The 25,988-nt window shown below is 47.1% G+C and overlaps 1 protein-coding gene across 1 annotated transcript; it reads left to right on the top strand.

The window, feature by feature from the left end:
* POLR1B (RNA polymerase I subunit B) lies at positions 1 to 25,988 on the top strand. Its single transcript, XM_038751480.1, has 15 exons — positions 1 to 207; positions 4,468 to 4,635; positions 9,088 to 9,234; positions 9,462 to 9,594; positions 10,668 to 10,804; positions 11,739 to 11,962; positions 12,778 to 12,949; positions 14,442 to 14,613; positions 16,741 to 17,022; positions 18,431 to 18,564; positions 20,795 to 20,965; positions 21,453 to 21,609; positions 22,288 to 22,484; positions 23,393 to 23,646; positions 23,993 to 25,988. Exons 1-15 carry the CDS (start codon positions 31 to 33, stop codon positions 24,873 to 24,875), a joined length of 3,408 nt encoding a protein of 1,135 aa, XP_038607408.1. The 5' UTR covers positions 1 to 30; the 3' UTR covers positions 24,876 to 25,988.

Raw genomic sequence — 25,988 nt, 5'->3', positions numbered from 1 at the left:
GCTTGTGGCTTGTGTCCCGTGGCCTTCAGGATGGATGCCGGGCCCAAATGGCGATCCCTGCCCCCGGGGCCGAGCCTGAGGCACCTGACGCAGCCGGCCCCCGGGGCCCCGCGGGACCAGCAGGCCGCAGCCCTGCAGGACCTCACCCGGGCCCACGTGCAGTCCTTCAACCACGCGGTCCGCGAAGGGCTGAGCCAGGCCGTGCAGGTGAGGCACAACCCCCCCCCCCCCCCATGCTAATTGATGATAATGCACGATTAATGATGAGAATGCACGATTAATGATGATAATGCATGATGATAAAGCATTGTGTTAAGCACTTGGGGGAGTATGATATTACTCCTTCCCTTCCCCACAGCACCTGTATAGATGTTTGTACATATTTATTACTCTATTTTACTTGTACATATCTATTCTGTTAATTTTATTTTGTTAGTATGTTTGGTTTTGTCCTCTGTCTCCCCCTTTTAGACTGTGGGCCCACTGTTGGGGAGGGACCGTCTCTAGATGTTGCCAGTTTGTACTTCCCAAGCGCTCAGTGCAGTGCTCTGCACATAGTAAGCGCTCAATAAATACGATTGATGATGATGATGATGATAATGCTATTTGCTGAGCGCTTACTAGATCAATCAGTCGTATTTGTTGAGCGCTGACTGTGTGCAGAGCACCACACTAAGCGCCCAAGTTGGCAACGTATGGAGATAGCCCCTACCCAACAGTGGGGCTCACGGTCCAAAAGGGGGAGACAAGAGAACAAAACCAAACATACTAACAAAATAAAATAAATAGAATAGATGTGTACAAGTAAAATAAATAAGTAGAGTAATAAATATGTACAAACATATATACAGTGCGCATTTGCTGAGCGCTTACTAGGTGCTTACTTGTTGCCAAGTTGTACTTCCCAGGCGCTTAATACAGTGCTCTGCACATAGTAAGCGCTCAATAAATATGATTGATGATGATGGTGATGATGATGATGATGATGATGCCAAGCCCTGAGAGCTCACCTGCTCCAGACTGAGCCCCCTCCTCCCCCTCCCCATCCCCCCCGCCTCACCTCCTTCCCCTCCCCACAGCACCTGTATAGATGTTTGTACGCATTTATTACCCTATTCGTGTATTTATTTTGCTTGTACATATTTATTCTATTTATTTCATTTTGCTAGTATGTTTGGTTTTGTTGTCCGTCTCCCCCTTCTAGACTGTGAGCGCATCCCCCCCGCCTCTCCTCCTTCCCCTCCCCACAGCACCTGTATAGATGTTTGCACGCATTTATTACCTTATTTATGTATTTATTTTACTTGTACATATTTATTCTATTTATTTCATTTGGCTAATATGTTTGGTTTTGTTGCCTGTCTCCCCCTTCTAGACTGTGAGCGCATCCCCCCCGCCTTACCTCCTTCCCCTCCCTACAGCACCTGTGTAGATGTATATATGTTTGTACGTATTTATTACTGTATTTTACATGTACATATTTATTCTACTTATTTCATTTTATTAATATGTTTTGTTGCCTGTCTCCCCCTTCTAAACTGTGAGCCCATTCCCCCGCCTCACCTCCTTCCCTTCCCCACAGCACCTGTATAGATGTTTGTACGCATTTATTACTCTATTTGTGTATTCATTTTACTTGTACATATTTATTCTATTTATTTCATTTTGCTCATATGTTTGGTTTTGTTGTCTGTCTCCCCCTTCTAGACTGTGAGCGCATCCCCCCCGCCTCACCTCCTTCCCCTCCCCACAGCACCTGTATAGATGTTTGTACGCATTTCTCTATTTATGTATTTATTTTGCTTGTACATATTTATTCTATTTATTTCATTTTGTTAATATGTTTGGTTTTGTTCTCTGTCTCCCCCTTCTAGACTGTGAGCCCATCCCCTGCGCCTTACCTCCTTCCCCTCCCCATAGCTCCTGTATAGATGTATATATGTTTGTACATATTTATTACTCCGTTTTACATGTACATGTTTATTCTATTTATTTCATTTTGTTAATATGTTTTGTTGCCTGTCTCCCCCTTCTAAACTTTGAGCCCATTCCCCCGCCTCACCTCCTTCCCTTCCCCACAGCACCCGTATAGATGTTTGTACGCATTTATTACTCTATTTATGTATTCATTTTACTTGTACATACTTATTCTATTTATTTCATTTTGCTCATATGTTTGGATTTGTTGTCTGTCTCCCCCTTCTAGACTGTGAGCACATCCCCCCCGCCTCACCTCCTTCCCCTCCCCACAGCACCTGTATAGATGTTTGTACGCATTTCTCTATTTATGTATTTATTTTGCTTGTACATATTTATTCTATTTATTTTATTTTGTTAATATGTTTGGTTTTGTTGCCCCGTCTCCCCCTTCTAGACTGTGAGCCCATCCATCCCCCCTGCCTCACCTCCGTCCCCTCCCCATAGCTCCTGTATAGATGTATATCTGTTTGTACGTATTTATTACTCTATTTTACTTGTACATATTTATTCTATTTATTTCATTTTGTTAACATGTTTTGATGTCTGTCTCCCCCTTCTAGACTGTGAGCCCGTCCCCCCGCCTCACCTCCTTCCCCTCCCCACAGCACCTGTATAGATGTTTGTACGTATTTATTACTCTTTATTTTGCTTGTACATATTTATTCTATTTATTTCATTTTGCTAATATGTTTGGTTTTGTTGCCTGTCTCCCCCTTCTAGACTGTGAGCCCTCCGTTGGGTGGGGACCGTCTCTATATGTTGCCAACTTGTACTTCCCAAGCGCTTAGTCCAGTGCTCGGCGCACAGTAAGCGCTCAATAAATACGATTGAATGAATGAATGACCCCCAGACCTGTGCTCTGTTCACTAGGCCGTTGTTTTCCCTGCCGCTTCCCGTGCTTTCCCATCTGTAACCTGCCCCCAGCTTTCCCAGGAAGCTGCTTTCCCAATTTCCAGGTGGGAAAATATGGTGAGGAGTTGCCACGATCCTCTCCTATGACCCTTGGCTCAAAAGCTGTATTTGCTGGATTCTGTTTAAATCTATATTCCGGGACTTGGGTTTGCATCAGTAAGATCAGAGGAGCAAGACTTGGGTCTAACTCTCCTAATGAAGTCCAAAGGACAGTATATTAATAATAATAATGGTATTTATTGAGCACTTACTATATGCCAAGCACTGGGGTCGATACAAGGTAAGCAGGTTATCCCACTTGGGGCTCACAGTCTTCACCCCCATTTTACAGATGACGTAACTGAGGCCCAGAGAAGTCTAGTGACTTACCCAAGGTCACACAGCTGACGGGAGGCGGTGCCGGGATTAGAACCCAAGACCTCTGACTCCCAAGCCCATGCCCCTGAGCCACTCTGCTTCATTTGGGGGTAGGAGGAGAAGTGAATGAGTTTAAAAAACCAACCACGCGAACGCGTAAGCTCCTCGAAGGCAAGGATCGTGCCTACTAACTATTGTACTCTTCCAAGTGCTTAGTACAGTGCTCCGCGCAGAGTAAGTGCTCAGTATGTTTTTATCCTCTCCATTAAGTGCTTACTATGTGCCCTACACTGTGCAGGGGTAGGTACAGACCACTCAGGTCGGACCCAATCCCCGTCCCACACGGGGCTGGCGGTCTTAATCCCCATTTTGCAGGTGAGGTGACCGAGGCCCAGAGAAGCGAAGCGACTTCCCCGAGGCCACACAGCAGACAGATGGCGGAGCCGGGATTAAAACCCGGGTCCTTCTGACTCAACCCACTAGGCTTTGCTGCTTCTCTTTAAATTTCATTGCCTGGACCGAACGTGGGGGAATATGAAAGAAAGTCCGTGAGCCGGTGGTGGTGGTGAGAAAGGATGCAAAAAGTCTGGGAATCGGAAGAACTAGATTCCAGTCAAGACAGTCACCGAATGTCTCTGGGCCTCAAGTCTCTAAAACGGGGATGGTGATTCTGGCCTGCTGCTTCTTACCCCACTGGGCTGTTCATCATCATCATCATCATCATCAATCGTATTTAGTGAGCGCTTGCTATGTGCAGAGCACTGTGCTAGGCGCTTGGGAAGTACAAATTGGCAACATCTAGAGACAGTCCCTACCCAACAGTGGGCTCACAGTCTAAAAGGGGGGAGACAGAGAACAAAACCAAACATACTAACAAAATAAAGTAAATAGGATAGATATGTACAAGTAAAATAAATAGAGTAATAAATATGTATGTACATATATATGTTACGAGGATAAAATTAGATAATTGAGATGAAAGCGCTAAAGACCGTAAGCTCCACTGTAAATTCGTCCGTCTAGACGACCGCAAGCTCGTTGCGGGCAGGGAGGGTATCCGTTCTGTCGTTTTATTGTATTCTCCCAGGCGCAGCACAGGCAGTAAGTGACTGACTAAAGGAAAAATAGCACTTTGCCGTTCGGAGTGGGAGGATCTCAGGAAGGAGGGCGTCGTTGCAGCGCGGAGTGGTAACACTGTGGTTTTTCGTTGGGTCGCAGGCCATCCCTCCGTTGGAGTTTGCCTTCCGAGATGAGCGCGTCACCCTGGCCATCGTGGATGCCGTCATTAGCCCCCCCATGGTCCCCAAAGGTTCGATCTGCAAGGAGCTGAAAGTCTTCCCCGCGGAGTGCCGGGGCCGAAGAAGTACCTACCGGGGAAAGCTGACGGTAAGTAACCCCGCCGGGGGTCCCGCGTCTTCCAAAGAGACATCTCCGAGGTGAAGCGTGAGATTCCGTTGGCACGCGCAGCCCTCACCGACGGCTCCCGTCACCCGCCGCGATATGCATCATCATCAATCGTATTTATTGAGCGCTTACTATGTGCAGAGCACTGTACTAAGCGCTTGGGGAGTACAAATTGGCAGCATCTAGAGACAGTCCCTACCCAACAGTGGGCTCACAGTCTAAAAGGGGGAGACGGAGAACAAAACCAAGCATACTAACAAAATAAAATAAATAGAATAGATATGTACAAATAAAATAAATAGAGTAATAAATATGTACAAACATATGTACATATATACAGGTGCTGTGGGGTAGGGAAGGAGGTAAGATAGGGGGAATGGAGAGGGGGACGAGAGGGAGAGGAAGGAAGGGGAGAGATAGTTCAGATATGCAGAGATCAAGCGCTTAGTACGGTGCTCTGCACATAGTAAACGCTCAATAAATACGATTGATGATAGTACGCTTTTTCACCTACCCTGTTGCCAACTTGTACTTCCCAAGCACTTAGTCCAGTGCTCTGCACACAGTGAGCGCTCAATAAATGCGATTGAATGAATGAATATGTATATATGTTTGTATGTATTACTCTATTTTATCTGTACATATTTATTCTATTTTATTCTGTTAGTATGTTTTGTTTTGTTCTCTGTCTCCCCCTTCTAGACTGTGAGCCCACCGTTGGGTAGGGACCGTCTCTAGATGTTGCCAATTTGGACTTCCCAAGCACTTAGTCCAGCGCTCTGCACACAGTCAGCGCTCAATAAATACAATTAAATGAATGAATGAATATGCATATATGTTTGTATGTATTTATTACTCTATTTTATTTGTATATATTTATTCTATTTATTTTATTATGTTAGTATGTTTTGTTTTGTTGTCTGTCTCCCCCTTCTAGACTGTGAGCCCATTGTTGGGTAGGGACCGTCTCTAGATGTTGCCAGCTTGGACTTCCCAAGCGCTTAGTACAGTGCTCTGCACCCAGTGAGTGCTCAATAAATATGATTGAATGAATGAGTGAATATGTATATATGTTTGTATGTATTTATTACTCTATTTTATCTGTACATATTTATTCTATTTATTTTATTCTGTTAGTATGTTTTGTTGTGTTCTCTGCCTCCCCCTTCTAGACTGTGAGCCCACCGTTGGGTAGGGACTGTCTCTAGATGTTGCCAACTTGTACTTCCCAAGCGCTTAGTACAGTGCTCTACACACAGTAAGCGCTCAATAAATACGATTGAATGAATGAATGAATATGTATATATGTCTGTATGTATTTATTACTCTATTTTCTTTGTACATATTTATTCTATTTATTTTATTCTGTTAGTATGTTTTGTTCTCTGTCTCCCCCTTCTAGACTGTGAGCACACCGTTGGGTAGGGACCGTCTCTAGATGTTGCCAACTTGTACTTCGTACAGTGCTGTGCACACAGTAAGCGCTCAATAAATACGATTGAATGAATGAATGAATGAATGACTTGTGACCAAGGAGAAGATTGGGAGTAAAATCAATTAGTCAAGCAGCGGTGTTTCTCGAGCGCTTACCCAGCCCCGTAATCATCATCATCATCATCATCAATCGTATTTATTGAGCACTTACTATGTGCAGAGCACTGTACTAAGCGCTATCCCCTGGGAGAGGACAGTACAACAGCTGAGCTTGGCCTGGTGGATACAGCACGGGGCTGGGAGTCAGAAGGACGTGGGTTCTAGTCCCGGCTCAGCCACTTGTCCGCTGTGTGACTCCGGGCGAGTCACTTCACTTCTCTGGGCCTCAGTTCCCTCATCTCTAAAATAGGGATGAAGATTGTGTCCAACCCGATTATCTTGTATCTGTCTACCCCAATGCCCTTAACAAGTTTCTAGAGTGTGAGCCCGCTGTTGGGTAGGGACCGTCTCTATATGTTGCCAACTTGGACTTCCCAAGCGCTCAGTACAGTGCTCTGCACACGGTAAGCGCTCAATAAATACGATTGAATGAATGAAAATGCCATTAAAAATAAAATAAAAGTAGCAGACATACTCTGTGCCCATAACAAGTGTACAGTTTGGGAACCACTATTTTTTTTTTCTAATTTTGGGAATGGTTTTGGTCTGGCCCTATGAAAGTATTGAGAAAATAAAGGTAAACTACTAAAAGCCTTGGCACTTTTATTCCTTTTATTCATTCATTCATTCAATCGTATTGTGCGCTTACTGTGTGCGGAGCCCTGTGCTAAGTGCTTTTAGGGAGCGGTGTGCTTAAAATGAATTGTAGTATTTTTTATGAGTACAGGTTTTTGGAATTGTACAGATCTGCTCTTTCCCCCTTCTAGACTGAGCCCGCTGTTGGGTAGGGACCATCTCTATATGTTGCCGACTTGTACTTCCCAAGCGCTCAGTACAGTGCTCTGCACACAGTAAGCGCTCAGTAAATACGATTGAATGAATGAAAATGCCATTAAAAATAAAATAAAAGTAGCAGACATACTCTGTGCCCATAACAAGTGTACAGTTTGGGAACCACTTTTTTTTTTTTTTCTAATTTTGGGAATGGTTTTGGTCTGGCCCTATTAAAGTATTGAGAAAATAAAGGTAAACTACTAAAAGCCTTGGCACTTTTATTCCTTTTATTCATTCATTCATTCAATCAATCGTATTTATTGCAGAGAAGCAGCATGGCTCAGTGGAAAGAGCTTTGGAGTCAGAGGTCATGGGTTCGAATCCCGGCTCCGCCAGTTGTCAGCTGTGTGACTTTGGGCAAGTCACTTAACTTCTCTGGGCCTCAGTTACCTCATCTGTAAAATGGGGGTCAAGACTGTGAGCCCCCCTGTGGGACAACCTGATCACCTTGTAACCTCCCCAGCGCTTAGAACAGTGCTTTGCACATAGTAAGTGCTTAATAAATGCCATCATTATTATTATTATCATTGTGCGCTTACTGTGTGCGGAGCAGTGTGCTTAAAATGAGTTGTAGTAGTATTTTTTATGAGTACAGGTTTTTGGAATTGTACAGATCTGCTCTTTCCCCCTTCTAGACTGTGAGCCCATTGTTGGGAAGGGACCGTCTCTATATGTTGCCGACTTGTACATCCCAAGCACTTAGTACAATGCTCTGCACACAGTCAGCGCTCAATAAATACGATTGAGTGAATGAATCCAAACCGCTCCATTAATCCAAGCACTTATCCTATCCTGCCATAATTACTGCGTCAGCCTCCTTGCTGACCTCCCGTCTCTCTCCACTCCGGTCCATTCTTCGCTCCGCTGCCCGGATCGTTTTTCTACGGAAAGGTTCCATCGATGTTTCCACACTCGAAGAAACCTCCAGTGGCTGCCCATCCACCTCCATCATCATCATCAATCGTATTTATTGAGCGCTTACTGTGTGCAGAGCACTGTACTAAGCGCTTGGGAAGTACAATTTGGCAACATATAGAGACGGTCCCTACCCAACAGCGGGCTCACAGTCTAGAAGGGGGAGACAGAGAACATCAAACAGAAATGCCGTACCTTAAAGCACTTCATCACCTTGCCCCCTCCTACCTCTCCTCATTACTCTCCCAGTCCAACCCAGTCTGTACAGTTGGCCCCTCCAGTGCCAACCTGCTCGCTCTCAACTATCTCACCGCCGGCCTTGGAAGAAGCAGCGTGGCTCAGTGGAAAGAGCCCGGGCTTTGGAGTCAGATGGGTTCAAATCCCGGCTCCGCCACTTGTCAGCTGTGTGACTCTGGGCGAGTCACTTTACTTCTCTGGGCCACAGTTACCTCATCTGTAAAATGGGGATGAAGACTGTGAGCCCTCCGTGGGACAATCTGATTACCTTGTAACCTCCCCAGCGCTTAGAACAGTGCACATAGTAAGCGCTTAATAAATGCCATTATTATTATTATTTTGCCCACGACCTGCCTCTGGCCTGGAACGCCCTCCGTCTTCATATCCAACAGCCCATCACCCTTTCTGTCATCATAGATATATCATAGATATCATCATAGATATCTTTTAGATATCACTTTTAGACTGTGAGCCCACTGTTGGGTAGGGACCGTCTCTATATGTTGCCAATTTGTACTTCCTAAGCGCTTAGTACAGTGCTCTGCACATAGTAAGCGCTCAATAAATACGATTGATGATGATATCTTTATCTTTATAACGATGATAGCCCTGAAATAGGACGGGCTTTTCTGTGCCTCTCCACTCATGTTGTACTCATCTCGTGCCCAACGCTTTCTTTTGTTGCCGCGTCCACTGTCATGCAGAAGTGAACTGTCAAAAAGAACACTCCCCTGATTCGGCCATTTTATTTTGCCCGAATGCGTGTTTTCGATGTGGGTTTGGGGTAGAGCCAAATGTATTCTCGTTTCATCCTTTCTTCTCTGACAATAAACCCTTTCGACTGTTTTCGTCTAGGCCGATATCAGCTGGGCAGTGAACGGCATCCCTAAGGGAATTATTAAACAGTCCCTCGGCCATGTTCCCATAATGGTGAAGTCTAAGCTCTGCAACTTATACAACCTTCCACCGAAAGCTCTCATTGAACACCATGAGGAGCCAGAGGTAACTGCGGAAGAATAAGGCGGTATAAATCACAAGATGAAAGAGGGACATTTTAATTGGGTCCTACGTTTAAAAATATGGGCCGCTTACCTGTCGTGAGTCGAGATCTCCCCTTCACTTTTCGCTAAAAATCCAGTAGGGGATGGAGACTCCCGTCGTCTTTCTGACATCTTTAAATAAAATGGTCTGTGTGTCCTCTCTCTCTAATCCCCGTCCCCCCACCACAGGAAATGGGAGGCTATTTTATAGTCAATGGCATTGAGAAAATTATCAGGATGCTGATTATGCCTCGGAGAAATTTTCCCATTGCATTGGTAAGACCAAAGTGGAAAAACCGAGGCCCGGGCTACACACGTTTTGGTAAGTCCTACTTATAGAAAAGTGGTTGTTGTCTTGATAATAAATGAAAAGTTCAATCCGTATTTGATGGTTCTGGGTTGACTCCTGCTTTGTTTTGTGTTTCCCAATGTCTTTGTTTCGTTATTCGGCACTTCTTATTACCATTTTAAAGAGCATTTAGGCCATTATTAAGTGGAGAAAGAGCAGTTAATTCTGGAAAAGTAAAGCCCCATGGCGTAAATGGCATGTTTCTCCGATTTCTTATGAAATCTATATAAGTTTATATTCCCTGAGCCCAGGAATCCTGAGACTTGGCGATCATTCAGAGAAAACAGATTTGTTTCCCTAGATTCCGATGCTTTTGCTTCGTGAGATCGAGAGGAGGGCTGACTAGATTTTTTTTTTATCCCAAAGGAGGACGAAAGTTAGCCATCTGATGTTTAGAACAGTCCAAGGAAGAAAAGTGGTCCACAGCTCCATCCAGAACCCAGTTGAGGCTCTTGAAGGCTCCAAGCCTCATGGCCGGACCAACAAGGAAGTGATCAAAATGGAGATTTAATCAGTGCTATAGACTGGAAAGCGGTAGCAGCGGAGAGATACCAAAGCGGAGGTTTACAAGAGGGAATTGAAAACCCTTCATGTTCCAACCTGCGAACGCCAGGCAAAGCCACTCACGGTTGTTTGGCCGCATCGCTACCTGCAGATTTTACTTGGGCCACTTGCTGGGGGAGAAAAGGATCGGATTAAAAAGAACTCCTTACCCCAAGTGTAGCTGAAGCAGAGAACATGTGATTCTCTTCTTATAGTGTGCTTCCAGACAGAAGTGCAGGAAGCCAGAATTGAATTTCCTCTCACTGAGGAGAACTTGGTCTGTCCCTGAGGTAGTGGGACTCTCCTGCTGTTGGTAAAAGGAGCCAGCTTCCTCTCGGAATGCCCCGCTAGTGAAGCACCGTGGCCTAGTCGGAAGAGCGTGGGATCGACTGGGAGTCAGGGCGTCATCAAACTCTCCCAAATGCTTGGCGCGATGCTCCATTTCCCTGTGTTACCGTACGCCGGCTGAACGCGTGTCTGACACCTTTCGTTCGTGTCTACAGGTGTCTCCATGCACTGCGTTAGGGATGAACACACCGCTATCAATATGAACCTTCATTACCTGGAAAACGGCACCGTGATGGTGAACTTCATTTATCAGAAGGAGCTGTTCTTCCTTCCCCTCGGGTTTGCCCTGAAGGTAAAGCAGGGCCATCGGTGGACTGTGTTGAGATTGGTGGTGGGAAGAACTGTTCCCGGACTAAGGAGAGTTCCGATCTGGAAAGCGGGAGTCACTCGCCGTGCAGGGTCTCCGTAATTGGACAGGGGAAATGGGATGAAGAAACCTTGCCTGTTGGTTCAGGAAAAGGGTCCGAGTTATGTTATCCAGGAGGATGAGTTGAGAAGAAGGGTGCTCAGGAGCGCTCACCTAATTTCTAGGGAAATAAAATAACTTTTCCATTCCTGAATTAACTCTGGGCACCCTTCAAGTTGCATTTCTAGTTGCTTAATCTCCTTACTTTGTCCATATGATTCATTTCAACTACCTCTTCTGCGTAGGTGAATCCCATTTATATCCCCTACCTTCATCCCTCACTTCTCTCTTCTTATTTCCTTTGGGAGTGCTCTGCTTGGCTGTCCAAATGGTCTCAATCAGTCAATCAGTGGTATTTTTTTATGTTATTTGTTAAGCACTTAGTATGTGCCAGGCACTGTTAAACACTGGGGTAGATTACAAGATAATCTAATACAAGATTCAAGCAGTAGGATCTCTCCACTTGGACCACGGTATATAATAATAACTGTGGTGGTACTTGATAAGCACTTACCATTTACCGAGCACCGTTCTAAGTGTTGGAGTAGATAGAAGGTGATCAGGTTAGACACAGTCCCTGTCCCATTTGGGGCTCACAGTCTTAATCCCCATACTGCAGATGAGGTAAGTGAAGCCCAGAGAAGTGAAGCGACCCTTGGCCTGAAGAAATAGAGCGACGCGTCCGTGATTCGCTGCTTCTTTTCATCTTGTTGGGCAGGGGACGTGCATGCCCGCTTTATTCCACTCTCCCAAATCCTCAGTCCACTGACCCGCACTCACTGCAAATTTTGGACTGATGGCGACATCTTTTCTCTCCTAGGCCTTGGTTGGTTTCTCCGATCACCAGATCTTCCAGGAGCTGATCAAAGGGAGGGAGGACAACTCTTTTTATAAGAACTGTGTGTCTCAGATGTTGAGGATGGTGATGAAAGAGGGGTGCACCACCCAAAAGCAGGTCCTCAACTACCTGGGAGAACGTTTCCGAATAAAACTCAACCTTCCCGAGTGGTACCGGAGCGAGCAAGCCGCAGAGTTTCTGTTGAAGTACGTGTACCCTTTGTGAGCGGGGTGTACTCCGATCATCGAATTGCACTGGATTGTCCGGAGATTCTACTCCAAAATGGAACCGCTTCCCCAGTTACTCTGGCAGCTCCTGTCTTTTGAGCTCTCGTGGATAAATGGGGATAAGAATGTGAGCCCCGTGTGGGACTGGCACAAAGTAACCGCTGAACGAGTATCGTAATTATTATTGTTATAGACCGTAGGAGAAATGCCCTCACTTGAAAAGTTACATCTCGTTGTATTCAGTAAATTCCTCGAAGTCCCATGGTGGAGAAATGCCCTCACTTAAAAAGTTACATCCCATTGTATTCAGTAAATTCCTCGAAGTCCCGTGGCCCTGTGATCTCTGCCTGACACTTTAGAGTCCATTTCATCTAGAAAATGTCGCACAAAGGAGGCATTTCCTCCTCTCTCTTCCCCCATTGGACGTCATCCAAATGATTGAACCTTCAGGGTAAAAGCCACGACATCGAGGTTTGAAGAGAATTATTCTTTTCTCCATCATCGTTGCTTTTATTTTCCCCCCACTCCCCCAAATTGTTCGGTACTTTTTCAGGATCCTCAGTTCAAATAGCCAACATTTGAATACGCAGTTTTCCACTTATCCTTTGGCTACGATAAAAAGCGGAACTCACACCATGCACCGAGACCACCAAGAAGGGCGACGTGTGATTTTCTAGTAATTGGAGGGGTAGAATTCCACAGTTTTGCAAATGAAAATTGGATTTCTTAGGGCGGCACATCAAGTGGTCTCAGCCTTCAAATAATTTTGTGCTTTTCCCCTTCCGCTGCTTCAGTCAGTGCATCTGCATTCACCTGAAGTCGAATACGGAGAAGTTCTACCTGCTTTGCCTCATGACGCGGAAGTTGTTTGCCTTGGCCAAAGAAGAGTGCATGGAGGAGAGTTCGGATAGCTTGATGAATCAAGAAGTTCTCACTCCAGGGCAGCTCTTTCTGATGTTTTTAAAGGTAAACCTCCCCTGTCCTCTCGGACGGGTGCCCATCTGGTAGAGTGTGATGTATAGAGCGATGGTTATTCTGCTCTTGTACAAAATGTATGTGGTAATGTCCATTTTGTGTCCTGTGAGGAGCAGCGTGGCCGTATGAAAAGAGCATGGGCTTGAGAGTCATTCATTCATTCAATCGAATTTATTGAGCGCTTACTGTGTGCAGAGCACTGTACTAAGCGCTTGGAAAATACAGTGCAGCAACAGATAGAGACAATCCCTCCCCAACAACGGGTGGACCTGGGTTCTAATCCTGGCTCTGGGTGCCCTTGAGCAAGTCAGATGCCCAAGTTTCCTCATTATTCATTCATTCAGTCGTATTTATTGAGCGCTTACTGTGTGCAGAGCACTGTACTAAGCGCTTGGGAAGTACAAGTTAGTAAAATGGAGAGCCCCAGGTGGGACAGGGACTGTTTCTGACCTATCTTCCGCCAAGCACTTAGCACAGTGTTGGGCACATAGTGCTTAACAGATACAATTATTATCATTACCTTGTGTTTTGCAAAAGACATTTTTATTACCGTTTTCTCGATTTCATTACCTTGCGTTTTGCGAAAGACATTTCTATTACTTTTTCCAATGGTATTTGTCATGCGCTTATGATGTGCCAGGTACTGTTCTAAACACCGGGGTCGATACAAGGCTCCCCTCTGACAAAGTCTCCTTTTAAAGAAGAGGAAATAAGAGCAGCCAACTCTTTGATTTTTTTTTTCCTTTCTTTCCTGAGTCAGCCCTCGCCGCCATAATCCAGAATGCGTGGAAAATCGAAAAGTGCCTCTCCTGTTTTAGGGTGGTTGGTTGTTTTTTTGGCTCCGATGCGTCACTGCATCCCTGTTGGCGTGAGGGAATCTGAGCGGGAAGGTTGGAGGTCCCTGAGAGGAAAAGCTTTGCCGAAGTGAGCGTGGCTTAGTAGAAAGTAGAGAGAGTAGAGAGGCTCAGGCCTGGGAGTGCGGATGGGGAGAGAGACATTCATGCAAATAAATAATCAGTTTATAATTCATGATTTCAAGATATGTACATAAGTGCTGTGGGGTGGGGTGAACCTCATATGTCCCAAGATCACATGAGAAAAGTCCTCACTTAGAATGTCATATCCAGTCAGTCGTATTTATTGAGCACTTAGTGCCTGGAGAAGTACAGTACAGTAATACAGCAGACATATTTCCTGCCCACAACGAGGGTACAGTCTAGAGGAGGAGACCGACATTAATATAAATTTGAAAAATTACAGATAGGTACGTAAGTATTGTGAGGCTGGGAGGGAGGGATGAATAGAGGGAATAAGACAGGGTGACCCAGAAAGGAGTAGAAGAAAAAGAAAAAGGGCCCTGGTCAGGGAAGGCCTCTTGGAGATGTTCCTTCGAAGAGGGGGAGTCATTGTCGGTCAGACGGCTGGTTGCTTTCAGTAAATCCTCCAATTTATGACATCTCTGGCACTCCCCTTTTCGTTACAGGAAAAGTTGGAGGCTTGGCTCGTGTCTGTTAAAATAGCATTCGACAAGAGGGCTCAAAAGACCAACGTGTCAATTAACTCCGAAAATCTAATGAAGATATTCAATATGGGAATAGACCTCACAAGACCTTTCGAATACCTTCTTGCCACTGGGACCCTACGATCTAAAACAGGTGATTTTTTAAGATTTTTTTTTTCAAATGAATTGAAAAGCGTCAGCAGTCTAGATGGCTTGCAAACAGGCGGTGGGTTTGAAACGTTCCGCAGTCTGTCAAAATAGTAGCTACGGCTGTCAGGTCACGGGATTTGGAATCAAATCCCAGGCACCATATTTATTAATAATAATAATAATAATAACGGCATTTATAAAGCGCTTACTATGTGCAAAGCACTGTTCTAAGTGCTGGGGAGGTTACAAGGTGATCAAGTTGTCCCACGGTGGGGCTCACAGTCTTATTCCCCATTTTACAGATGAGGTAACTGAGGCCCAGAGAAGTGAAGTGACTTGCCCAAAGTCACACAGCTGACAATTGGCGGAGCCGGGATTTGAACCCATGACCTCCGACTCCAAAGCCCGGGCTCTTTCCACTGAGCCACGCTGCTTCTCTAATGTGTCGACAAAAAGTCTTGAAGATGGAGGGAGAGGCCAAGTGGTTTGAAGACTGCAGTCAATCAATCAACCAATCAGTCAGTCGTATTTATTGAGCGCTTACTGTGTGCAGAGCACTGTACTAAGCGCTTGGGAAATACAAGTAGGCAACATATAGAGACGGTCCCTACCCAACAGTGGGCTCACAGTCTAGAAGGGGGAGACAGAGAACAAATCCCGGCTCCGCCCCTTGTCTGCTGTGTGACCTTGGGCAAGACCCTTCACTTCTCTCTGCCTCAGTCACCTCATCTGTAAAATGGGGATTAAGACCGTGAGCCCCTTATGGGACAGGGACTGTGCCAACCCAATTTGCTTGTACCTACCCCAGCGCTTAGAACAGTGCCTGGCACAGAGGAAGTGCTTAACAATTACCCCAATCATTATTATTTTAGACTGTGAGCCCACTGTTGGGTAGGAACTGTCTCTATATGTTGCCAATTTGTACTTCCCAAGTGCTTAGTACAGTGCTCTGCACATAGTAAGCGCTCAATAAATACGATTGATGATGATTATTATTATTATATTATCATTACTATTATTGCTATTCAAATCAGGAGTCCGGAAGCGTTCCCGTAGTGACTCCGACTTTAAAACAAAGCAAATCAGTTGTCTTTCTCCCTAAAATAATACATTTGACAGTTACTAGTTAATAAATGGGGATCCACGAGCATACGTTTTCAAGAACCGTAGCGACTCTGTGGACGCATCTCTCCCAGAGCCCCCCACCTCCATCTGCAGTCATTCTGGTAGTTGATCCGAAGAGTTTTCTCGGTAAAAATACGGAAGTGGTTTGCCATTGCCGCCTTCCGCCTGGTAAACCTGAGTCTCCGCCCTTGACTCCCATGCCGTTGCTGCCCAGCACAGGTGAGTTTTGACTTGTAGCGGATTGCCATCCTCTCGCTAAGCCACTTCCCAAGCCAGGAATGGAACGATTAGGCCTCCGCTTGACTCTCCCTCCCGTTGCGGAGACCGGAAACTCTCCAATCAATCAATCAATCAATCAATCATATTTATTGAGCGCTTACTATGTGCAGAGCACTGTACTAAGCGCTTGGGAAGTACAAATTGGCATCACATAGAGACAGTCCCTACCCAACAGTGGGCTCACAGTCTAAAAGGGGGAGACAGAGAACAGAACCAAACATACCAACAAAATAAAATAAGTAGGATAGAAATGTACAAGTAAAATAAATAAATAAATAGAGTAATAAATATGTACAACTATATATACATATATACAGGTGCTGTGGGGAAGGGAAGGAGGTAAGACGGGGGGATGGAGAGGGGGACGAGGGGGAGAGGAAAGAAGGGGCTCAGTCTGGGAAGGCCTCCTGGAGGAGGTGAGCTCTCAGCAGGGCCTTGAAGGGAGGAAGAGAGCGAGCTTGGCGGATGGGCAGAGGGAGGGCATTCCAGGCCCGGGGGATGACGTGGGCCGGGGGTCGATGGCGGGACAGGCGAGAGCGAGGTACAGTGAGGAGATTAGTGCCATCCTGAGGTGCCATCCTGAGAGGGGACCAGTCTGGAGAGTTGTTTGGGTTTGGTGAACTGTGTGATCCTTGCCCCAAAACCGCCCCTGCTAATCGGAGCGCAACACCGTGACCGAAGAATAAATGAAAGTGTCCCGTTTGACGCAGCCGTCTTGTGTTTCCAGGGCTGGGCATGCTGCAGGACGTCGGCCTGTGCGTGGTGGCAGACAAGCTGAATTTCATCCGCTACCTCTCCCACTTCCGCTGCGTGCACCGAGGGGCCGCCTTCGCCAAGATGCGGACCACCTCGGTCCGCAGGCTGCTGCCGGAGTCGTGGGGTTTCCTGTGCCCCGTCCACACCCCGGACGGCGAGCCCTGCGGGCTGATGAACCACATGACCGCCGTCTGTGAGATAGTCACCCAAGTCGCCTACACACCCACCCTCCCGGCCCTGCTCTGCTCTTTGGGTGGGTGACCTTTGGGCCCCCCTTCGGGGATCGCGGCGGCGAGAGATTTATGCTTCTGGGTGGGGCTTCGCAGGGCTTTTCCTCCTGGCAGTCGGAAGGTCATGGGTTCTAATCCCATCTCCGCCTCTCGTCTGCTGTGCGTCACCTTGAGCAAGTCACATTACTTCTCTGTTCAAAGTGTTCTTGGGGCATTTAAGGCTGGGTAAGAGGAATCCATCGCAGGTCTTAAGTGTTTTTGTGCTTTTCGGTAACGGTAATAATGATGGCATCTATTAAGCGCTTACTCATCATCATCATCAATCGTATTTATTGAGCGCTTACTACGTGCAGAGCACCGTACCAAGCGCTTGGGAAGTACAAATTGGCAACATAGAGAGGCAGTCCCCACCCAACAGTGGGTACTCTGTGCAAAGCACAGTTCTGAGCACCGGGGAGTTTGCAAGGTGATCAGGTTGTCACACAGTCTTAATCCCCGTTTTCCAGATGAGGTAACTGAGGCCCAGGGAATCAATCAATCGTATTTATTGAGCGCTTACTGTGTGCAGAGCACTGTATTAAGTGCTTGAGAAGTACAAGTTGGCAACATATAGAGACGGTCCCTACCCAACAGTGGGCTCACAGGCTAGAAGGGGGAGACAGAGAACAAAGCCAAACATATTAACAAAATAAAATAAATAAAATAGATATGTACAAGTAAAACAAATAGAGTAATAAGTATGTACAAATATATATACATAAATACAGGTGCTTTGGGGAGGGGAAGGAGGTAAGGCAGGGGGGATGGAGAGGGCGAGGAGGGGGAGAGGAAGGAGGGGGCTCAGTCTGGGAAGGCCTCCTAAGTGACTCGCCCAAAGTCACACGGCTGACAAGTGGCGGAGCAGGGATTTGAACCCGTGACCTCTGACTCCGAAACCCGTGCTCTTCGGTACTACGCATATTTGGAGCAAGAGGGTAATAGATGCTCAGAGGGAGGGCTGGGGTAGAGACAGGATCATCAGGTCAGGCATTGAATCAGGCGTGAAGTTAAGCGTTGCGAATTCCTCCGGTAACTGACCCTGTCTCACACTTAAATGAGCGCGGGGTAGCCGGAAATGGTAGTCGGTAAAGTCGTGCGAAAGCCCGATGGAGCAGGCATGAAGATTCGGGTGCCGCATTTCGGCAACTTACCCCTTCTTCTCCTGCAGGTAGGTGTGAAGAGGCGTGAGGGAACGGGACCCTCGGGGAGGGGAGAATCACAGCCGAGCTGTTTTTCTGGGCTGCTCGGCACATTTTAGCCCTCCAGACCAGTTTAAAAGGGGGGATTGAGGAGCCCTCAAAACCACCGACCCGTGGGGCATTTTCACACCACGGTCGAGCTTTGGACCGGGACCTCTCCGCCGCAGGTCACCTCCTTCCTTCGTCTCCCCAGGCGTCACTCCAGTGGACGGGACGCCCAGTCAGCCTTATCGTGACTGTTACCCCGTGATGCTGGATGGAGTGGTGGCGGGCTGGGTGGAGAAGGATCTGGCTCCTGGCATTGCAGATTCGCTCCGCAATTTTAAGGTGAGCGAGAGAGGAGTCGGGGATAGCCCCATCCGCTGATCGGGTGGGATTTTGTGTGCTGGTGAGCCTTTTGGGAAAGGGGACTCTTACAGCCCGTCTCTAGAGTTAGCAGAACGGCGGCAGTCGTGAAGATTATCGCGACTCCTTCAAGCGACCTCCACTGCGGATCTTATCCTCTCCGCGTAATTGCAGCAAACTTCACATCCGAACCCAGGCTCTGAATTCATTCTCACCCTGAAGTAATATGTGCTGTGGGAATTGGAGGGAGGGTAAGTGAAGGAACAAGGAAGCGGCGCAGAAGGGAGTGGGAGAAGTGGGGAAGGAGAGCGCGTAGTCAGGGAAGGCGTCTTGGAGGAGATGTGCCTGCAATAAGGTTTTGAAGTGGGAGAGAGCAGTTATCTGCTGAAAGGAGGGAGGGTTTTTCAGGCCAGAGGTGGGATGTGGGCGAGAGGCCGGCGGTGAGATAGGTGAGATCGAGGTACAGTGAGATGGTTCCCATTAGAGGAACAGCAGAGGACAAAATATTCATTCATTCATTCATTCAGTCGTATTTATTGAGTGCTTACTGTGTGCAGAGCACTGTACTAAGCGCTTGGGAAGTACAAGTTTGCAGCATAAGTTAATTTTTATCCTAACATCAGACATTACTGAAAAAATTGCTGAAAACATTCATTCATTCATTCATCCATTCAGTCATATTTATTGAGCACTTACTGTGTGCAGAGCACTGTACTAAGTGCTTGGGAAGTACAAGTCGGGAACATAGACGCAATGGGCTCAGTCTAGAAGGAGGAAATTTACCTCATATTATCTATCTTTGATGGCCTGGAAGACAAGAGGGAGAGAAATGAAAGCTGGAGGTTATGTGCATGAAGCAAGTTGCTCCTTTTTCACCTCAAATATTCTCTTCTCTGGCCTTGAAGACCTTAGGTAGAGAAATAAAAGGAGGAGGTGGTTTGCACGAAGCAAATATACTTCTTTTTCACCTCAAACGTTCTCTTTTCTGGCCTTGAAGACCTTAAACAGAGAGGTGAAATGTTGGAGATGGTTTGCATGAAGCAAATTTCCCCTTTTTTGCCTCCAATGCTCTCTTTTTAGGCCCTGACGACATTATAGGATTAAAATGCTGGAGATGGTTGGCATGAAGCAAATTTCTCCTTTGGCCCCTCAGACATTCTCTATTCATTCTCAGTTCAAAGGCCTTGACAGTCCAAGGTGGAGAAATGCGCAGGAAGTGTAGCTGCACTTGAAGGTCTGCCTAGAAGGTCTTGTGTAGAGAAATAAAGGCTGGACATTGTTTGCATGAAGCAAATTCATCCTTTTGCTCTTCATATGTTCTCTTGGATGACCTTGAGGACCTTTGGATGACAAATAAGCCGGCCATTTTTTTGCATGAAGCAAATTTCCCCTTTTTCCCCTCAAATGTTCTCCTTGACTCTCAGAAATTCACGGCCAGATAGAAAGCTACAGGTATGGGAAATTTGGAAGCCCCGGGGTCTAGGCTTAGGTCTGCCACTGGCTTTCTACGCGACCAGAGGCACGCACCTCTCTGTGTTCCTCAGTTTACTCATCTGTAAAATGGGGAACAAGATGTCTGTTCTCCCTACCTCTTAGACTGTGAAGCAGGGATCACGCCTGATCTGATGGTCTCGGGTTTGCCCAAGTGCATTACATAGTGCTTGGCATTTAGGAAGCACTTTAATTCGTACCAAATGCTATCAATGAGATTGTTAGACTGCAAACTCTTCAAAGCCAGAGACCAGTTTTTATTCTTTTTTCATTCCTCCACCATCCCTTGTTCGGTGGTCTGCCGCAAAGTAGGCAGTCATCAATTTTTACTGGTTTTTTTAATCATTTTTATATACCTTTGGTGATTGGGTTTTTGCTGTACTGGCTTAAATCCCAGAAGAGGGATAGTTTCATTCTTGAGGCGAAAAGGAAACATCCAAAACCCTGTGCTGCTTCATGTACGCACTGAATGTGTACACCTTAAGCACTTTGATACTCTCAGACTCGCAGCACTTAAGTACAGATCTTGATTCTCTACCATTTCCCCTAACTGTCATTTATTTCAACGTCCAACTCCCCCTCTAGACTGTAAGATCCTTGTGGGCAGGGATCATGTCTACGAACTCTATTGTATTCTCCCAAGCAGTTAGTGCAGTACACAGTAAGTGCTCAGAAAATACCATTGACTAATTTTTTTTTCCCCCCATTCTTTCGGAAACAGGTTTTGGGTGAAAAAAAAATTCCTCCTTGGACGGAAGTGGTTCTCATCCCCATGACGGGAAAACCAAGTCTGTATCCGGGGCTGTTCCTGTTTACTACTCCCTGTAGGATGATTCGGCCGGTGAGAAACTTGGATTTGGGCAAGGAAGAATTTATCGGCACTATGGAACAGGTACGTAGCAGCTTAGCCTAGTGGGTAGAGTTCATTCATTCAGTAGTAGTCATCGAGTGCGTACTGTGTGCAAAGCACTGTACTAAGCGCTTGGGCGAGTACACTAGAGCAATAAACAGGCACATTTCCTGCCCAGTATCATTGTACTCTCCGAAGCGCTCAAAAATACGATTGAGTGAATGAATCAATTAATCAATCAATGCTATCGATTGACCGATTCAGATTAAAGAGAATTCACCTGGCATGGGAGGGGCCCACGAGCCTGACCATTTTCCTTTTTCTAGGAATAAAGAGAATTGACTCAGAAAAGGCACTTAATTACCTATCAGCTATTATTGCTACTATTCAGCTTTAATTTGTGATGTGAAAGTAAAACGTGGTCTAAAATTCAACAGAAAAACAAGCTGTAAAGCGGTGTCGTTTTGACGGTGTTTATTAGAGGGTGTGAAAGCAATTCAAGTTCTTTTTCTGCGCTTTCCTATTTCAGACTTTTATGAACATCGCCATTTTTGAAGACGAGATCGTTCCAGGAATAACCACACACCAGGAGCTCTTTCCTCATAGCATGCTGAGTGTGGTGGCCAATTTCATTCCTTTTTCCGATCACAACCAGAGTCCTCGGAATATGTACCAGTGCCAAATGGGTAAATCACACTGAGTAAATAAGATCACCGATGTATAAGGCTTTGAAGCGGGGCAGAGTAATTGTCGGATATTTGGAATGGTGTTCCAGGCCAGTGGGCGAGAGGTCAGCGGCGCGATAGTAATAATTTTAGAATCGATTGAAACCTAATGAATCAGTACTTACATACCATCCTTGTAAAAGCGATTTTTTTGCGTCAGTTTATTTTTGGAAGTTTTACTGTGGGACAAGGCACTATTTTAAAACATCGTATGGAGTATGGTACTTATATAGTCCTTAGTGTGTACAATATTATGCTGTTTTTGACCAACCGAAAAGAGTTATTCACCATTTCGTAGAAACTACAAAATGCGCATTGGAAGTCATTCTGATGAAGTTTTCTTTTCTTAACGGAACTGCTCTTTCTACCAGTTTGAGAGCAGCTTCTTAGTTGAGTATCCACGTGATCCAAATCCAACTTTCCCAGTTTCTTAACTGCCCAGAACTGTGAGCCTTATTTGGGAAAGGGACTGTGTCCAACCTAATGAACTTGTATCTACCCCTCCGCTTGGTACAGTTCCTGGCGCATAGTAAGCGCTTAACAAATATTATTTAAAAAAAAACCAAACCGTTTTAATAAAATCTGCCAAAATACGTTCGGGCACTCGTTATGCGAATGATTAAATTCCTTTCTTTTCAGGCAAGCAGACGATGGGATTCCCACTTACTACTTATCGGGACAGATCAGATAATAAGCTGTATCGCCTCCACTCCCCGCAGAGCCCTTTGGTCCGGCCTTACATGTATGATTACTACGAGATGGATAACTATCCGATTGGCACCAATGCCGTCGTCGCTGTCATCTCTTACACGGGCTATGATATGGAAGACGCTATGGTAAGCGGCGGCAAAGGAAATGGCGTTTGCCTGGCATCGCCGTAGGTCTTTAGTTTGTGTTTTCCTCAGGAATCCCTTCCATTTCACTCTACTTCAAACCCTTCCAATCTCAGTGAAGTGATAGATGTGTAACTTCCGAATTATCAAGTTGAGTCTCTTTCATCCTGGACGTTCATGAGGATCTGTTAGTAATAATAATAATAATGATGGCATTTATTAAGCGCTTACTATGTGCAAAGCACTGTAGTTACTCTAGCTTTCCCCCGGCTTTTCCTCAGCTTCCCCTCCACGACACCCCCACCCGCTCCCTTTGCTGTACCCCCGCTCCCCATCCCACAGACTTTGTGTATCTATGTACATAACAATAATTCTATTTATTTGTATGTATGCCTTTTGTTTTGATGTCTGTCTCCCCCCTTCTAGACTGTAAACCCGCCGTGGGCAGAGATTGTCTCTATTGCTGAATTGTACTTTCCAAGCGCTTCGTACAGTGCTCTGCGCCCAGTAAGCGCTCAATAAATACGATTGATTGAATGAATGGCTTGAGGGAGCTAATATCTGGGGAAATTGGGGACTATGGTGTGAAACACGGTTTGGATTGAAATGTTGAGCTCGAGTCTCCTACAAGTGGGAGTAGGAAGCAGGTAGTTCTTACCCGGGACTCCTACGTTGGCTTAATTTTTCAGGGAGTTGGTCTGTGTCAAAAAAACAATTCCAACCCTCCCCTCAGGTCATTTTGAATCCTTCCTAGATTTGGGAGAGCACCAGCTTCTTTTAGCCGCACCGAGAGAGTCCGCTTCCCGACTTCTGTGTTTCGCTATTCTCCTCAGAGCTCCCTTTCCAGAAACTGCCGTCGGTCGATGGATCGATCGGTCCAGATCGCGCTGACGGTGCTTTCGCTTTCCTAGATCCTGAACAAGTCTTCCTGGGAGAGGGGCTTTGGCCACGGAACCGTCTACAAAACGGAGCGCATCGATCTCTCCGATCAGATCAAACAAGGAGACGACTGCCTGGTCTTCGGAGTCAAGCCTGGGGATTCCCGGGTCTCGCACAAACTGGACGACGACGGGTTGCCGTACATCGGAGCCGTCCTGCAGTACGGGGACCCATTTTACAGCTACCTGAACCTCAACACGGGGGAATCCTTCGTGACGTACTACAAGTGAGTCTGGATCGCGAGATCCGTGGCCTCCGCCTCCCCCCCCGAGATGCGTTCCCTGTCCACGGTGGGCTCCGGCCCACGGCGGTACTCCCCGGAGCACCGTGCTGCGTGGAGCACGCCCTCGATCAATACTGTCTTTTAGACTGTGAGCCCACTGTTGGGTAGGGACTGTCTCCAACTTGTACTTCCCAAGCGCTTAGTACAGTGCTCTGCGCACAGTAAGCGCTCAATAAATACGACTGATGATGATACTGTCGATCGACAGGTTGACCCGTTGACGGGAAAGAGGATTCAGCTGGCGTGGGAGGGCCCCACGGCCCTGACAGCTCTCCGTTTTCCTTTCCAGGAGTAAAGAGAACTGCGTGGTGGATAACATCAAGGCGTGCGGCAACGACACCGGAAGCGGGAAATTCAAGTGCATTTGCATCACTCTGCGAGTTCCCCGCAACCCGACGATCGGAGACAAGTTCGCCAGCCGCCACGGCCAGAAAGGCATCCTGAGCCGGCTGTGGCCGGCGGAGGACATGCCGTTCACGGAGAGCGGGATGATGCCGGACATCCTGTTCAACCCGCACGGCTTCCCGTCGCGGATGACCATCGGCATGTTGATCGAGAGCATGGCGGGGAAGTCGGCGGCCCTGCACGGGGTCTGCCACGACGCCACCCCCTTCGCCTTCTCCGAGGAGAACTCGGCCCTGGAGTACTTCGGCACCATGCTGAAGTCGGCGGGCTACAACTTCTACGGGACGGAGAAGCTGTACAGCGGGATCAGCGGGCTGGAGCTGGAGGCGGACATCTTCATCGGCGTCGTGTACTACCAGCGCCTGCGCCACATGGTCTCCGACAAGTTCCAGGTGCGGACCACGGGGGCCAGGGACAAAGTCACCAACCAGCCCGTCGGCGGGAGGAACGTCCAGGGCGGGATCCGCTTCGGAGAGATGGAGCGGGACGCCCTGTTGGCCCACGGCACGTCCTTCCTGCTCCACGACCGGCTGTTCAACTGCTCGGACCGCTCCGTGGCCCACGTGTGCGTCCAGTGCGGCAGCCTGCTCTCCCCGCTGCTGGAGAAACCGCCCCCTTCGTGGTCCGCGATGCGCAACCGCAAGTACAACTGTACCATGTGCCGGCGGAGCGACACCATCGATACCGTGTCCGTGCCGTACGTCTTCCGGTATTTTGTGGCCGAGCTGGCGGCGATGAACATCAGAGTGACGCTCGATATCGTTTAGTCGCGCTTCGGGTGACGGACGAGGGTCTCGCGTCCGGTTCCTTCGGTGATCCCCCCCTCCGAGGGTCGGGAATTGCCCGACCCTGTTGGATTTAACGGGCTGCAGGATTACGTTCGCTTCTCCTTTTGAGAAACCCTAAGGAGCTCTTTCCCCTAAAGAACCCGCAACCTTTTTTATGTGGCAGAATTCGAAACCAGCTGGTCGACGCTGACCGGAGGACAGTAAGAAAATTAAAGGAAACGGCTTTTTAAGGGACACCCCCCCAGACCCGGAAGCCGTAACACTTTGAAGTTTTTGTTTTGTCTGTCGTTTTTTAGCTCGGTACTCTGGCTCACCTCAAATTTAGAGAAATGGCCCGTAACCCAGTCTTCGTTTTGACTGCCGGGGTGAATCCGGGGCAGCGCAGTGAAGGGGAGGGAAAGGGGGGAAATAGGTGAAGAGGAAAAAGGAAGAGTAGGAAAAAGTTGAACCACCTGAAATTGTACTCTACGCCTAGCGTGGTAATCGAGGGAAGTGCCAGGAATCGACTTACTCGCCTTTCCGGGTCGCCATCTCCTATTTTCTGGCAAACGCTGCCGTTGCTTAGCTCATCCTCAATCCATCAATCGTGGCAATTTATCAGATTCCTACCGGGGCTAGGTACAGTAACAACTCAGGAGAAGCAGCACGGTACAGCGACCCTACCGAGCCCGGGCTTGGGACTCAGAAAAGGGGTCTAATCCCGGCCCCGCCACTTGTCCGCTTGTCACTTCGCTGTGCCTCGGTCCCCTCTTGTGTAAAATAGAGATTGAAACTGTGAGCCCCATGTGGGACAGGGACTGGGTCTGCCTCGCTTGGCTTGTATCCACCCCCGTGCTCAGTATAGTGCCTGGCACGTGGCGCCTAACACGTACCACAATTATTATTAACTGATTCGGAGCCCCTAACAAGCTCCTTTGCCTCCGAGGAGATAGAGAGGGGGAGATAGAGAAATGTATCTACGAGTCGTGAGAGCGGGAGGGAAAAACAAATACGAAGCAGCTAAACACGTCGGGGTGAAAAGCCGAAATAGTTTTTGGTATGGATAAAGAGATAAATAGAATGTATAAATAAAAATAAACACATTTACGCAAG

Source organism: Tachyglossus aculeatus, chromosome 9 (genome assembly GCF_015852505.1).
Source record: "Tachyglossus aculeatus isolate mTacAcu1 chromosome 9, mTacAcu1.pri, whole genome shotgun sequence".
In the NCBI taxonomy this organism is placed as follows: Eukaryota; Metazoa; Chordata; class Mammalia; order Monotremata; family Tachyglossidae; genus Tachyglossus; species Tachyglossus aculeatus.
Note: the sequence above shows the minus strand (reverse complement) of the source record. Positions and strands in the feature narration are given on the sequence as shown.